The following is a 13222-nucleotide window of genomic DNA, read 5'->3' on the forward strand; positions in this document are numbered from 1 at the left end:
TAAATAAATAAATAAATAAAATAAAAATTAAGACGTTATAGCCTAGCCAAATTTATGTAATTATACATAACAAATAATATGTATTCCTTATAGTTTTTGAGTTTTAATCTATGAAGATAGCTCTTACCGGCCTCTTTAATATATTTCGAGTTTAATGCTTTTTTTTTTCTTTTTATTACACATTGTGGGTGCTTACATACATTTCGATCTAGTACTCCCTCCGTGTTTTTTTAAGTGATACATATTGACCGGCACATAATTTTAGGCAATTTAATTGACTTAAATAAAATAAGAGGTAAGTGGGGTAGTGGAGTATTAAAAAATTGTTAAAGAAAGATAGTGGGGTTAATAGTTTATTGAAAAGTAATATATGTGAGAGGAAAGATGTAATAAAAAAGTAGTAGTGGGTTTGGGTGGGGACCATAAGAGGAGAGATATATAATATTTTAATGTATTCTTTTGCCAAAAAAGGAAATGTATCACTTAAAAAAACACGGCCGGAAATGGAAAATGTATCACTTAAAAAAACACGGAGGGAGTAGAGTTAATTAGTTGATCAGATAATATAAATTAAACGAGTAATAAGTTTATAACTAGTGAGTAGCCCGGACGTTGCTCCGGGATACTACTTTTATAGTTGTGCAGCTTCAATACTTTTATAGTATTATGTCATTTTGTGTGCAATATTAAAACATAATTAGCTATTAGCCTAGATGGTTACACAATAATCTCTCTTCCAAGAGGTCTAGTGTTCGAACCTTGTCATCCACATTTTTTTTTCCTCAATATAGTTGAGACAACATGGAGTATTTTTGGTAGTGCGGTGATGTGGCATATTGAGGAATGGGGTAGCTGACGTGGCATAATAAGAAGTTGAGTTAGTGACGTGGCATATTGAGGGGTTCTACATAGCGTAGAGACGTTTTTAGAAACGCCTTTTAATATATTAGTATAGATAATAAGGTATTATTCTATTCTCCTCACATTTTCAGCAAGGGCTGCTCCATAAGTTAATTACACAAAAGGACTTGGCCTGTAATGGGCTGAGGCAGCTTCTTTGTCCTTACCAAGTTTGCTTTTTTTTTTTTTTTTTTTTTTTTCTTGAATGCTACCAAGTTTGCTTTTGCAGGATAGCCAAACCCTTATAAATACCAAATCAAATTCTCACTATTTGCATATCCATAATCCAATTATCTCATCATCTTCAACTAATTAGCAAATTTTCCTAGCTAGTAAACTGATCTCTTCTTTCTCTTCTTAATATCCTCTCTTAACTTCGTTACTCTTTAGAAAACACAATAATCATGGGTGCATTCACATGCACATTGGCTGACATCACTAGCCCAGTCGCCGCCTCCCGGTTGTTCCAAGCTCTAGCCCTTGACAACCATAACTTTGTTCCTAAGACTTTGCCTCACTTGGCTAAATCCGTTGTGTTTGTTGAAGGTGACTCTACCACTGTTGGATGCGTCAAGCAGATCAATTTCCCCGATGGTTAGCTTTCTTACAACTACGTACACATGACACATCTTTATCAAAACTTTTACGTGTGATAATTCATAACTTTAACCATTAATAAATTATAAAAGTTTTTAAAAGATGGTTGGCTATATGGAACCGTGGTCTATGGTCTATCACAATATACAACAATTAAATTAACATCTTAATTAGTACAACTTTTACGTATCACAATATTACAATATACAACAACATACATGATTTTATAGTTATCTTATTCTTAAATAATAAATAAATCATGTTGATCAATTTTGCAGATGCTCCATTCAAATATGTGAAAAACAGAGTGGACGAGATTGATTCCAACAACTTCTACCTAAAGTACACTTGCATTGAAGGAGATGTGTTCCCTGATACCGTGGAGTACGCTGTGTATGAAGACAAGTACGAGGTGTCCGAAGCCGGAACCCGGTGCAAGATAGTAGCACACTACCACATGAAGGGAGACAGTGTGATGAAGGAAGAAGATCTTGAGAAGGCCAAAGAAGGAATTCAAAAGATGTTTAAGGCTGTTGAAGAGCATCTCATTGCCAACCCTCAAGTTTATGCTTAAAATACTATTTACCACTTATATTAATTGTAATGTATTGTGTGTGTGGAATTGATTTTGCCTTTTTTTTTTGGGTGGTTTAAATTGAGATGTGGATTGTGAAGTTGTAAGAGATGTTAAGTTTCATGTAAGTGAAATTTTTTATGTGATTAATAAACAAGAAGCTAAAGAAGACTTTTGAATGGTATATGTCCAATTTTCAAGGTTCTCATTATTGTTCTCATTATTGTTTGTTTCAAAAGAAAATGCAACACTTTTTTAAATAAAAGAGTTCACTAATTTTATTTATTTATTTTATTTTCTTTCCTTTCTTTCTGTACCCTGCCGGATATGGCTACGCCAGGATGACTAATACTCTCTCAGTTGCTTTTTATTTGTAATATGAACTCACTTTTTTGGGAGAGTTTTGGCTCAATGTTGCAAAAAATAATGGACACAAGGTGTAATACATAAGTTTAGAAAGCTATTCAGCCTATTACCAATTGATTTTAAAATAAAACCTTGCAACCTTTGTATGTGATATAATGATGATACACATACCGTGGGCTTAATTAATTTTGTTATATGAATATTTATCATAGTATCACAACCGGTAGTCCGGTTAGAATTACGATATATAACCATGATTGGAGACAACAGCAATACTTCTCCATCCCCAGCCCTAAAGGTAGAATCAAATTCGCCTTTTTTTTCGATCTGGGATACTTCGCGATCGAGGAGTTAATTACAGTATAGTGAATGGGTTAGAACAATACAAACAACACTAATTATTGTTCACTACAAATATGGCATTCTAGATGGATATTGTAGGTGACAAGAACATCATATTTTCGGAAATCATATATCTTCAGTATCTGGATTGTTTTGAGATAATTTATACTACCTTTGTTTCATATTAGTTACCACAATTTTCTCTAATGTCTATCTCAATTTAATTTATAACACTTCCTCTTATGATATGATTACATGAACCCACTAGTATTTATATTTTTAATGTTTTCACTACCAAAAATTATGGTCTCATACTCTTTGGTATTCGATTTAAAGGATTGTTCACTGTTACTGATCACATTGATAAACTAATAGCAATAAATTATCATGCATAAAAATGTATGTGCATGCAAATGTGCAATGGTTGGTGAAATGGTTAGTTGAACTTGAGTATTACGTATATAGTTTCTTTCTATTAGCACATGCTTGCATTGTAACAACCAATGCACCTTTTGAGCTGAAAAAAATAATTTGATGCGTATAATAGCATGTTGAGCCTATAATATGGTAAAGTATATACGTTGGAAGTCTAGTCATATTTTCACCAGTATACTTATACAACCATATGTATGATATGAAGTACTTGTATTAAACAGAAAATACAAGTTTATCAATATGATAAACAAAACTTGTTTATCAAATGGCAAAATTGTAAATAAATCAACAACTTTTTATTAAATATGGGTCCCACTGTTGTTGAGATATTGACGAAAATGCCATGCTGACTGGACATTTATGTTGTTTTATTTACGATTTTGCCATATGATAAACAAATTTTGTTTATCAAATTGATTTAATGGGACTTCCTACTTTTTTCTTCATGAAATTCTTGAGATGATATTGTTTGCATTGCAAGAGAAAATGTATTGATTACTGAAAGTCGATGTTTGTTATGCGTAATTTGGACCATCTTGGATATTGATCGATTGTTTAAGAAAAGAGTTATTTTTTATAATTAAATAGGACAAGTAAAATAACACGGATCTCTTAATTTAATCAAGCAATCTCCTTCTGAGTTCTAATATATTTCGTATATCTTAGGAATGACAAGCTAAATATTTAATGTAGTTAGAAGTAATAAGTTTCAAACCCGAAATCGGATGGACAAAAAGTGGAACTCATTATCATCTCAAAATCTAGCTTTCAAAGTTGAGATAATATCACACGTATATTTTCCGATATTATCTCTAACAAAAGCTTACTATATATTCCTTGAGTAGAAAATTTTATGATCAATGTACGTTGCATGATCATCTCCTTAGCGTCAAATTCTATTGAACTTTGAGACATTCACACTAGTTTCAATTCACCTACTCTCATTCTTTCACCTACTCTTGCCATACCAGCCAGGCCGCCTTCACCGTCTTTTACCGACTTGTCTTTAATAATTCAAAAAGCAAACACTTCCTTTTGCCCTAGAAAGTGTTACTTTCTGTTTTAAAAGAAAATTAATTAGTTTGTCCAAAAAAAAAAAAAAAAAAAAAAAAAAAAAAAAAAAAGAAGAAGAAGAAAAAAATTAGAGTATACTTCTCTTCAAGTCCTTATTAAATTTGTGTCAAAAAATGTCATTTTTGAATTAATTATCTTTTAGGATGCATTAAATATTAAATTATGTAGTACGGAGTATTAGTTAGTGGATATATTATTTTTTTGGTGATAGATAGTAAATCACAATGTTGAAACAGATAAAATAATTATGTATCGATGTTATATATATGACATACAATATAATGTAAGAATAATCAATTGAGTGATAAATATATCAAATAGACATTACAATTATGCATGATGCTTACATATTCACTAATATATAGCAAGAAAAAAATTACGAGTAATAAAGTATTTTGTATTTAAAGATCTAAAAGCTACATATTTCATATTAGAGATAATTTGATTAGTGAACAAAATATTAACTACAACGATTAACATGTGATCTTGTCATACATTTTTAGATTAAATTAAAAAAATAAAATTTCTCAGTGATTACTTATGCAAGGACGATTGCATATATCATTACCCATTTACCCATAGAAAAAAGGCAAATTCACCAAATACTTTAAAAAAAAAAAAAAAAAAAAAAAAAAAACATGGAAAGAGGCCGGCGGCTTCATTGTCCTTGGCTCCTTGCCAAATTGTGATGTAGTGCCACTACCATTATAAATACCAATACATTTTGCTCATTATTTGCACAGCCAATTCTCTCATCATCTCATTCACTGGCTACTCTTACTAGTAAACTAAATTCTTCAGTCTTAGCTTCTTCTTTATAATATCCTCTCCATTTTATTCCTTAGGAAAACGTACAACACAATAATCATGGGTGTTATCACATGCACATTGGCCGACATCACCACCCCAGTCGCCGCTCCCCGGCTGTTCCAAGCTCTTGCCATTGACAACCACAACTTCATTCCTAAAACATTCCCTCAGTTCGCCAAATCTGTCGAGTTTGTTGAAGGTGACTCCACCACTGTTGGATGCATCAAGAAGATCAACTTCCCTGATGGTTAGTTTTTTAACAACTAAATACCACTCTGTTTTTTTTTTTTTTTTAAATGTATCACTTTTAATTTTGTACTATTCTTGTGTTCGTACTCGTAACAACAACTAAATATAACAAGTACTCTAGTAGAGCACCTTACCATATACTTCGTATTATTATGTAAATAGTTTGACTTTTTTTATTTTACATAGTTTGACTTTTAGGTTTCTTAATGCATAATTTTGATCATTAATATTATACTGATTATTTTTACAGAGGCTCCATTCAAATATGTGAAAAATAGAGTGGACGAGATTGATTCCGGTAACTTCTACCTCAAGTACACTTGCATTGAAGGAGATGTGTTCCCTGATACCGTGGAGTACGCTGTGTACGAAGACAAATACGAGGTAACCGAAGCCGGAACCCGGTGCAAGATGGTGGCACACTACCACATGAAGGGAGACGATGTGATGAAGGATGAGGATCTTGAGAAGGCCAAAGAAGGAATTCAAAAGATTTTTAAGGCTGTTGAAGAGCATCTAATTGCCAATCCTCAAGTTTATGCTTGAACTACACTACATTATCCAATTCTAATGAGTGAATCTTTACTATTTATGTTTTCAATTATTGGGTCGTTTAATATTGTGAAGAAACATAATGTCATTTAAAATGAGATTATGTACTATGTAGTGTGTGTGATGATGTCCTTTGCTTTTTCGTTGATGATTTGAGAAAAAATAATACGGAGTAATGTTTGAGAAAGTGTTGGGTGAGATATACATGAGTTTATTAGGCGATGTAACTTTCAATTGACTATATAAAGATTTTTCAGTTTCTCTTAAAATTGATGTTGTTACCTCACTGGAATTGTTCTTCAACGGTGGAACTTTGCACTGTCCGTAATATTAATTCCAACATTCGTTTATTTTTTATTTATCTCAACTTTATACTCAACCCGCTCCCATTGCACTCAACCGGTCATCCAACTTGATATTGCAAATTATCATACACGTGTCAACACATGATATGTCCAAAAAAAAAATTTAAAATTGTTGCCCTTGATGTTTTGATGATAACATAAGTCAAATAAGTCGACTAATGATTTATGTGAGTCTTGTGGTTTATTTATACGTTGCAGGAAACACTCAAGGCAAAGGAACACGAAGAGCTTAAAATAAAAGAGATCAGTTGCAGAGTTCCTATGAAGGAACTAAAGCTTCAGAGTAGAAGCTAAGGAAAGAAGACTCGGAGCAGAGACTTCTTAGAGAAAATAAAGACTGAAATATTTTCTATTTTAGGTTTTATGTAAGTGAAAATTAATTAGGGATCAATGCTTAGTGGAATGCGTTTCAAAAAATAAGTATTATTGGCTTGCTAAAAAATAGGATAGTTTGTTTGGAAAAATATCTTTTCTGATTTTATCTTTTAAAGTTGGTATTTTTATTTTCAGAAGAATATCTTTGAAAAACTAACTCCCTAAACTTGCGCAACTGACTGTTGATTCAGTCTTCTTCACTTACGAATACACTGCTTCCTTAAGGCTCAACGTGCCCTGGTTTTTAGCACATGATTGAAATATTTAGAAGTGGTGGAGAGTAGTGGCGTTGATATGCAGCAGTGGTGGCGTAAGTGGTGGGAAGTGTGGCGTTTTCACCAAGCAATGTTTTCCTATAAATATCGAAGTTATTTTGATCAGGATAACTTCACCTTGCTCAAATACTTTTATCTTTATTTCTTGTTTTTGCAAAAGAGTCAAGAGTCGCATTCCACTAAAGTGTTTTTCTTAATTACTTTCACTAGAGTTTTATATTTGAGTTGTATTTTGAGAATTGAGAGTTTGAGTGAACTCTAAGAGAATTCAGTAGAGAAAGAGAGAGAAGAGAATAGAGAAGAGAAGAGTGGCAAGTAGTGGGACTTGCTGCTGGGAACTTCAAGTTCATAGAGGAACTTGAAGATTGATTCTTTAGTTTGTAATAGATTGTTTGCCTTGTTATATTGAAGAATCTTTCCTAAAATCCCAAGTGGTCGTGGTTTTTCCTCTTGTTAGGGCCAAGAGGTTTTCCACATAAAATCTCTCTGTGTTTACTTTGAGTTCCTGTAGCTTAGTTTTATCAATTCCGCAAAAAGTTAGCTCAATTCTCACAAACTACAAATCACCCCCCTCTTGTAGTATTCTTCTAAAGTAACAATTGGTATCAGAGCCTAATCCCGATCCTCTCGAAATCAGGACACCTTGAAGAGGAGAATCTTGGCACAAAATGAATACTCATGAAAAGCTTGAAGAAGGGTACTCTACTCAACGACCTCCTATGTTCAACGGAAAATTCTATACCTATTGGAAGAACAAAATGGAGATCTTCATCAAAGCAGAAAATTATCAGGTATGGAGTGTTATCGAAGTAGGAGACTTCAAGGTAACCAAAACCAATGCTCAAAACAAGGTAATTCCTAAACCAATGTCTGAATATGAGAAAGAAGACTTTGATAAAATAAAAATCAATGCAATGGCTGTGAAACTGCTTCACTGTGGGCTTAGACCACATGAACACAATCGTGTTATGGGGTGCAAGAACGCAAAGGAAATTCGAGATGTCCTTCAAGTAACTCATGAAGGAACTAATGAAGTGAAACGTTCTAAAATCGATTTACTCATGTCTAAGTTTGAACGTTTTGAGATGCAACCCAAAGAATCTATCCAGGAAATGCTTACTAGATTCACTAACATTATTAATGAACTAGTTTCTCTTGGTAGAAAAATTCCTACTGATGAGCAGGTCAGAAAGGTGCTAAGAAGTCTTCCTCAAGACGAGCGTTGGAGAGCTAAGGTGACTGCCCTTCAGGAAACAAAGGACTTCACAACGTTCAACATTGAACAACTTGCTGGTTCCCTCATGACACATGAGCTTCATCTAGGAACCAGTAACAGTGAAGGAAACAAGAACAAAGGGCTAGCACTGAAAGCTGACCAGGAGGAATCAGAAGTGGATGAAGAAGAAGCATCAATGCTAGTCAGGAGATTCAAACGAATGTTCAACAGGAACGGACGGAACTCCAGGAACTTTCAAAAGAAGTCTTCTAACTCCAAACCAGACTATGGATGTCACAAATGTGGATCAACTGACCATTTTATCAGAGACTGTCCTCAATGGGGTATTGAGAAGGGGAAAGGGATATGGATGTCACGCAAGCGGCATCTTCCGACCCGTTGTTCTCGGTAGGCTGCTGTTTCGCCCCCTTCCCCCTCTGTTTTCGCCACTTTCCCCTTCATTTCCCCCCTTCCCCCTCTGTTTCAACCCTCCCATCCCTTCCCCGTCGAATCAGACCACCCCCCTGGTAGGTGGTTCAATTTCGCGAGTGAGACTAATGGATGAGGTGGCTGGGGCTGAGGGAAGAGGACGTGATGGTGATGGTGGTGGAAGAGGCTGAGGGAGGGCTGTGGAATTTTTTAAAAATTTTTTGTTTAATTTTTTTTTAATCTATCATGTTGTGACACGTGTGCCAATGATCACAAGTCAGCAAAAGTTACCTCTTATACTGGTTCCAAGTCAGATGGGAGTGATTAAAATAAAAGGGGTACAAAGTTAGGATTGATTAAAAAAAAATGAAAGTTGGGATTAATATTGACGGACCAAGCAAAGTTGAAATTAATGGTGACAATTTTTCTAGCTTATTAAGTTAGAAATGGAAAACATTTATATAAAGAATTTCCTAGCGGATAACTAGTTTTTGGAAAAAAAAAAATTGCAAAAATGAACGTTAATTATTTATGACAAGTGATTATCTTTAGTGTGGTAAAAGGTGAATTTATGAAAATTCTGATGGGTTAGTCAGCCGGAATATTCTCTTCAATCACCAAACTTCTAGCAAATAAAACTTGATCACCAAAATGTCAAATATGGGCTTATGGCTTTCTTAAGGGATCACCATCAACCACTTCACTCCTTGAATATGGCCTTGTTTGGTTAAAAAAAATGACTGATCATAAGATTTTATCCTTTTGGGAACAATTGCAGATTTGCAGTAGTTTGAAAACAAAGTAGGAAAATTTGTTAGAAAAAACCTGTTAAAAGCACCATTTTGCATAAAAAAAAAATCCCTTTTAAAAGCTTCTATACTATTTACTAAAGTAATCACCAAAGGGACACTTGGCATGATTTTGTGAAAAATTTTCCCTCCAAAATGTTTTTTTTTATTTATAAAAAAATTCTACTCCGTATTTAAAAAAATTAAATTTCTTTTAATATATTCTTTTAAAGAATAGACACTAATAAATTCAAATTTAAAAAAAAAATAAAGTGTTACAAAAGTCATTTTATTTCAATTAACTCTATTTCAATTAACTACTATTATTAGTACATCATACTTTGTAGATCCGTGCATTGCACGAGGACAAGACTAGTTTTGGTTAAAGAAAACCACCACGTTCAAATTTTTTTTTGCAAGAGGAAACCTATTTCCTTAATCACCTTCTAATTAACTTCTTTTGTTTTTTGAGACGACCTTCTAATTAACTAGACTCTAATTTCTTCCAATTAACCTCTAACCCACCATATAACTAAATAATTAGATTTAAAAAAACCACCACCCCTCCCTTAGCTTAGCTTCCTCCTCCCTTTCCCCATCTTCTTCCTCCTCATTCCTCCTCCCTTCCCCCACCGGACCCGCTGCCTAGATCCCATACCTTTGGCAACCTCCTCCACCTCCATACGACCCTCCCTTTCCCCCTAATCCCCGTTGGCGACAACCACCTCCTTGATTTAGAAAAACCCTAGAAAATCGATTTGGGGGTATTAAATTTTGTGCATCTTGCTTGCAATTGATATTTTTTTTTTGGCTTGATTATGTATATATGTGATGCTAGGGTGATTTAGAAGCAAATTGCAATTGATTTGGACTTGATTTGAGCATGTTTGTGTAGAAAAGAGCTAAAGATTCAAAGGGAGGTGGTGGTCGCCAACGGGGATAAGGGGGAAAGGGAAGGGTAAATCGGCGATGGAGGTAGCTAGGTCGCCGGAGGTGAGGAAAACTGGGCAACGGATCCGGTGGGTGAAGGGGAAAGGGAGGAAGAAGAGGAAGGGGTGGTTGGTTGGTGGTTAGGGTGGTGGTTTTTTTATATATAAATTAAATTTAATTATTAAGTAATTGGGTGTGTAATGTGTGTTAGAGGTTAATTAGAAGGAATGGGAGAAAATTAGAGGCTAATTAAGTTAATTAGTGGATAATTAAGGAAATGGGTTTTCACTCGCAAAAAAAAATGAATGTGGTGGTTTTTTAAAAAAAAAAATTAAAAGGTTTTTTTTCCGCAAAATGGTGCTTTTATAAGGTTTTTTCCAACAAATTTGCCAACAAAGTAAGCTAAGCTATTTTTGTTGTTTCTCTGACGACCTCCGTATAATAATAGTAACTATTTATGGTGCTTGATTATTCATTTATTAAAGAGCTCTTTGAAACTCAATAAGCAGATATGAAAATAAATAAATAAATGGTCTACCCTAATTGTTGCATAGTAAGAATTGTTAAGTGATTTTTTTAAAGAAACGTTTGAACAATTTTTTTTATAAGCTATTTCGGTGTGACGTATAATATATGCAATTTAAAGAGTTACTCAAAGCAACTAGTTAAAATCAATTACTCAACTAGCTACTAGCTAATTTGTACAATAATTACCAAACAGAGTACAAGAAAATTAAATCTAAATATCAATGTGTGTATATCCTAATTAAGGGTACACTGGTGTAGTTTTTACAAAAAGAAAAAGAGCCATAACTTTTTGGAATGAATTAGTTATAATAAAAATTGAAAACGTGCATTTTTTAGTCATATAATGGCAAATTTTCCAAAATAATACACAGTCAACCATCTATCTTTTTGTGGAATTCCTATAACACATACACACTTGTACTCTTCACCAACTCTTCTAAATTAACTTGCCTAATCTTTGCTTCTTATAGAATTCCATCATCATGCATGTATTCTACAAAGGACTGCTCTAACAAATTAAGACTAATATTAAAGACTTTGAAAAAACTTAGGAAATAAATAGGCAACTTCTTTGCATTCTTACCAAGTTCTTTTTTCCTTAGTCTCTCAACCATTATAAATACCAAATCAAATTCTCATTCTATTGCATTATCCAATTTTCTCTCATCATTTGATCTTTACTAGCTAGTTTTCTTTATTTTCTTAGAAAAACGTACATCATAAATCATGGGTGTCATAACATGCACGTTGGCCGACTTCGATAGCGTTGTTGCCCCGAGCCGGTTGTTCCAAGCTATGTCCATTGACAGCCACAACTTCTTGCCAAAGGTTGTGCCTCACTTTGTTAAGTCTGTCGAGGTTGTTGAAGGTGACTCTACTACTGTTGGTTGCGTCAAAAATATCAACTTTCCCGATGGTTAGTTTACAACTACTTTTCCATTCCTTTCTTAATTCTTACTTTAGTTTTTGAACGGATTCTGTCCTTTTACACTTGCTCCATTTTTCTATTTGTCCATTTTGAATTTGTCGTGTCAGAAATAATTGTCTTAGGGACGGGCCTATTAAGGGTCCTAGGTGGCACCCTCCCCCCCAAAAAAAATATTTTTTTATTTATTTATTTAGGTAAAGATAAAAATATATAGGTTAAAAATAATTTTAATGTAACAAATAACATTAATTTAGCTTTGTCATAGTGGTAATGCAGTGAGTTTATGCAAAAAGTCTTAGATTCAAGCCTCACACAAGCATTTTTTTTGTTTTTTTATTTAGTGCTCCTCCACACTAAATATTCTACATCCGCCAATCGTCTTAGATATTACCAATTTACTGTCACTTAATCAAATACAATGTTTTAAGTCCCATTAATTTTTTCTTTTAAAAATTTAACCCCACCAAATTAAAAATTAATTAATTCTTAAATACAAATAGGAGGATACGAAGGGAGTAAATGTCATGTTGTTGATCTTCACGACTTCATCACCTAGCTTAGGTTGTACATTGTACATAATTAATTTCCCAACCAAAACTTAAATCTCTTAAACTTAATTCTTTAATACAAATTTTCAGATAATTCTCATTTCAAAGTATTAAATTACATACAATATACTAGTACATTATTTAAGTTATATTTTCCTTTAAATTATGATGATCAATTATGCAGAGGCTCCATATAGATATGTGAAAACTAGAGTGGATGAAATCGATTGTACAAACTTCTACCTCAAGTATACCAGCATCGAAGGAGATATATTTCCCGATACATTGGAATGTGCCGCGTATGAGAACAAATATGAGGCTTCAGGCACCGGAACACACTACAAGATGGTAGCACACTACCATATGAAGGGAGACAATGTTATGGATGATGAAGAAATTGAAAGTGCCAAACAAGGAATTCAAATGATGTTTAAAGCTATTGAAGACTATCTCATTGCCAACCCTCAAGTTTATGCTTGAATTTAATTATATTTTCAAGTTTTTTAATGGTTACAAAACAATGTTACCATTAACTAAAAATGAAATTATGTACTACGTAATATGTGGTGCACGTCTTTGTTTAATATTTATTTTTTGGGTTTGAAAAAATAATGACATTTAATTGGTGAACTGAGATACGATATTGTATGAGATGCTACGTGCCTACGTTTCATACGAATTGAAGTATACAATTGTAAAATAAACCTAGTTGGTCATCATTTCAATAATATTATAGAGAAAGTGTGTGGAGTAACTAAACTAGCTAGTCAAAGCAATATAATTTTTTTTTTATTTATTTTTGTCAAATTTGTTCTTATGTTGCTGTATTTAAAAATAAAAAGTAAAAAATAAAAAGTAAAAGAGCTAATACAAGTCAAGGTAAAACAAAGTGGAGCGCAACTACATCAAGGAAGAGTGAACTAGTACTCCTTTTATATTGA

At 33.3% G+C, this 13222-nt stretch overlaps 3 protein-coding genes across 3 annotated transcripts; all 3 read left to right on the forward strand.

Moving 5' to 3' along the window:
- Nucleotides 1-1289: 1289 nt before the first annotated feature.
- LOC145618353 (pathogenesis-related protein STH-21-like) lies at nt 1290-2086 on the forward strand. Its single transcript, XM_081673128.1, has 2 exons — nt 1290-1494; nt 1776-2086. Exons 1-2 carry the CDS (start codon nt 1305-1307, stop codon nt 2069-2071), a joined length of 486 nt encoding a protein of 161 aa, XP_081529254.1. The 5' UTR covers nt 1290-1304; the 3' UTR covers nt 2072-2086.
- A 2957-nt stretch (nt 2087-5043) lies between these two features.
- On the forward strand, nt 5044-6143 carry LOC145618354 (pathogenesis-related protein STH-21-like). The gene is made up of 2 exons (XM_081673130.1): nt 5044-5345; nt 5598-6143. Exons 1-2 carry the CDS (start codon nt 5156-5158, stop codon nt 5891-5893), a joined length of 486 nt encoding a protein of 161 aa, XP_081529256.1. The 5' UTR covers nt 5044-5155; the 3' UTR covers nt 5894-6143.
- A 5355-nt stretch (nt 6144-11498) lies between these two features.
- On the forward strand, nt 11499-13021 carry LOC145618408 (major strawberry allergen Fra a 1-3-like). Its single transcript, XM_081673180.1, has 2 exons — nt 11499-11721; nt 12466-13021. Exons 1-2 carry the CDS (start codon nt 11532-11534, stop codon nt 12759-12761), a joined length of 486 nt encoding a protein of 161 aa, XP_081529306.1. The 5' UTR covers nt 11499-11531; the 3' UTR covers nt 12762-13021.
- The last annotated feature ends 201 nt before the right edge of the window (nt 13022-13222 follow it).

The sequence above is a fragment of the Chenopodium album genome, chromosome 26 (assembly GCF_948465745.1).
Source record: "Chenopodium album chromosome 26, dcCheAlbu1.1, whole genome shotgun sequence".
NCBI lineage: Eukaryota > Viridiplantae > Streptophyta > Magnoliopsida > Caryophyllales > Amaranthaceae > Chenopodium > Chenopodium album.

Coding starts and splice junctions, on each gene's coding strand:
- LOC145618354 (XM_081673130.1), top strand. CDS start 5,156: ATGGGTGTTATCACATGCACATTGGCCGACATCACCACCCCAGTCGCC. Junction 5,346..5,597: donor GAAGATCAACTTCCCTGATG/GTTAGTTTTTTA, acceptor TTATTTTTACAG/AGGCTCCATTCAAATATGTG.
- LOC145618408 (XM_081673180.1), top strand. CDS start 11,532: ATGGGTGTCATAACATGCACGTTGGCCGACTTCGATAGCGTTGTTGCC. Junction 11,722..12,465: donor AAATATCAACTTTCCCGATG/GTTAGTTTACAA, acceptor TCAATTATGCAG/AGGCTCCATATAGATATGTG.
- LOC145618353 (XM_081673128.1), top strand. CDS start 1,305: ATGGGTGCATTCACATGCACATTGGCTGACATCACTAGCCCAGTCGCC. Junction 1,495..1,775: donor GCAGATCAATTTCCCCGATG/GTTAGCTTTCTT, acceptor TCAATTTTGCAG/ATGCTCCATTCAAATATGTG.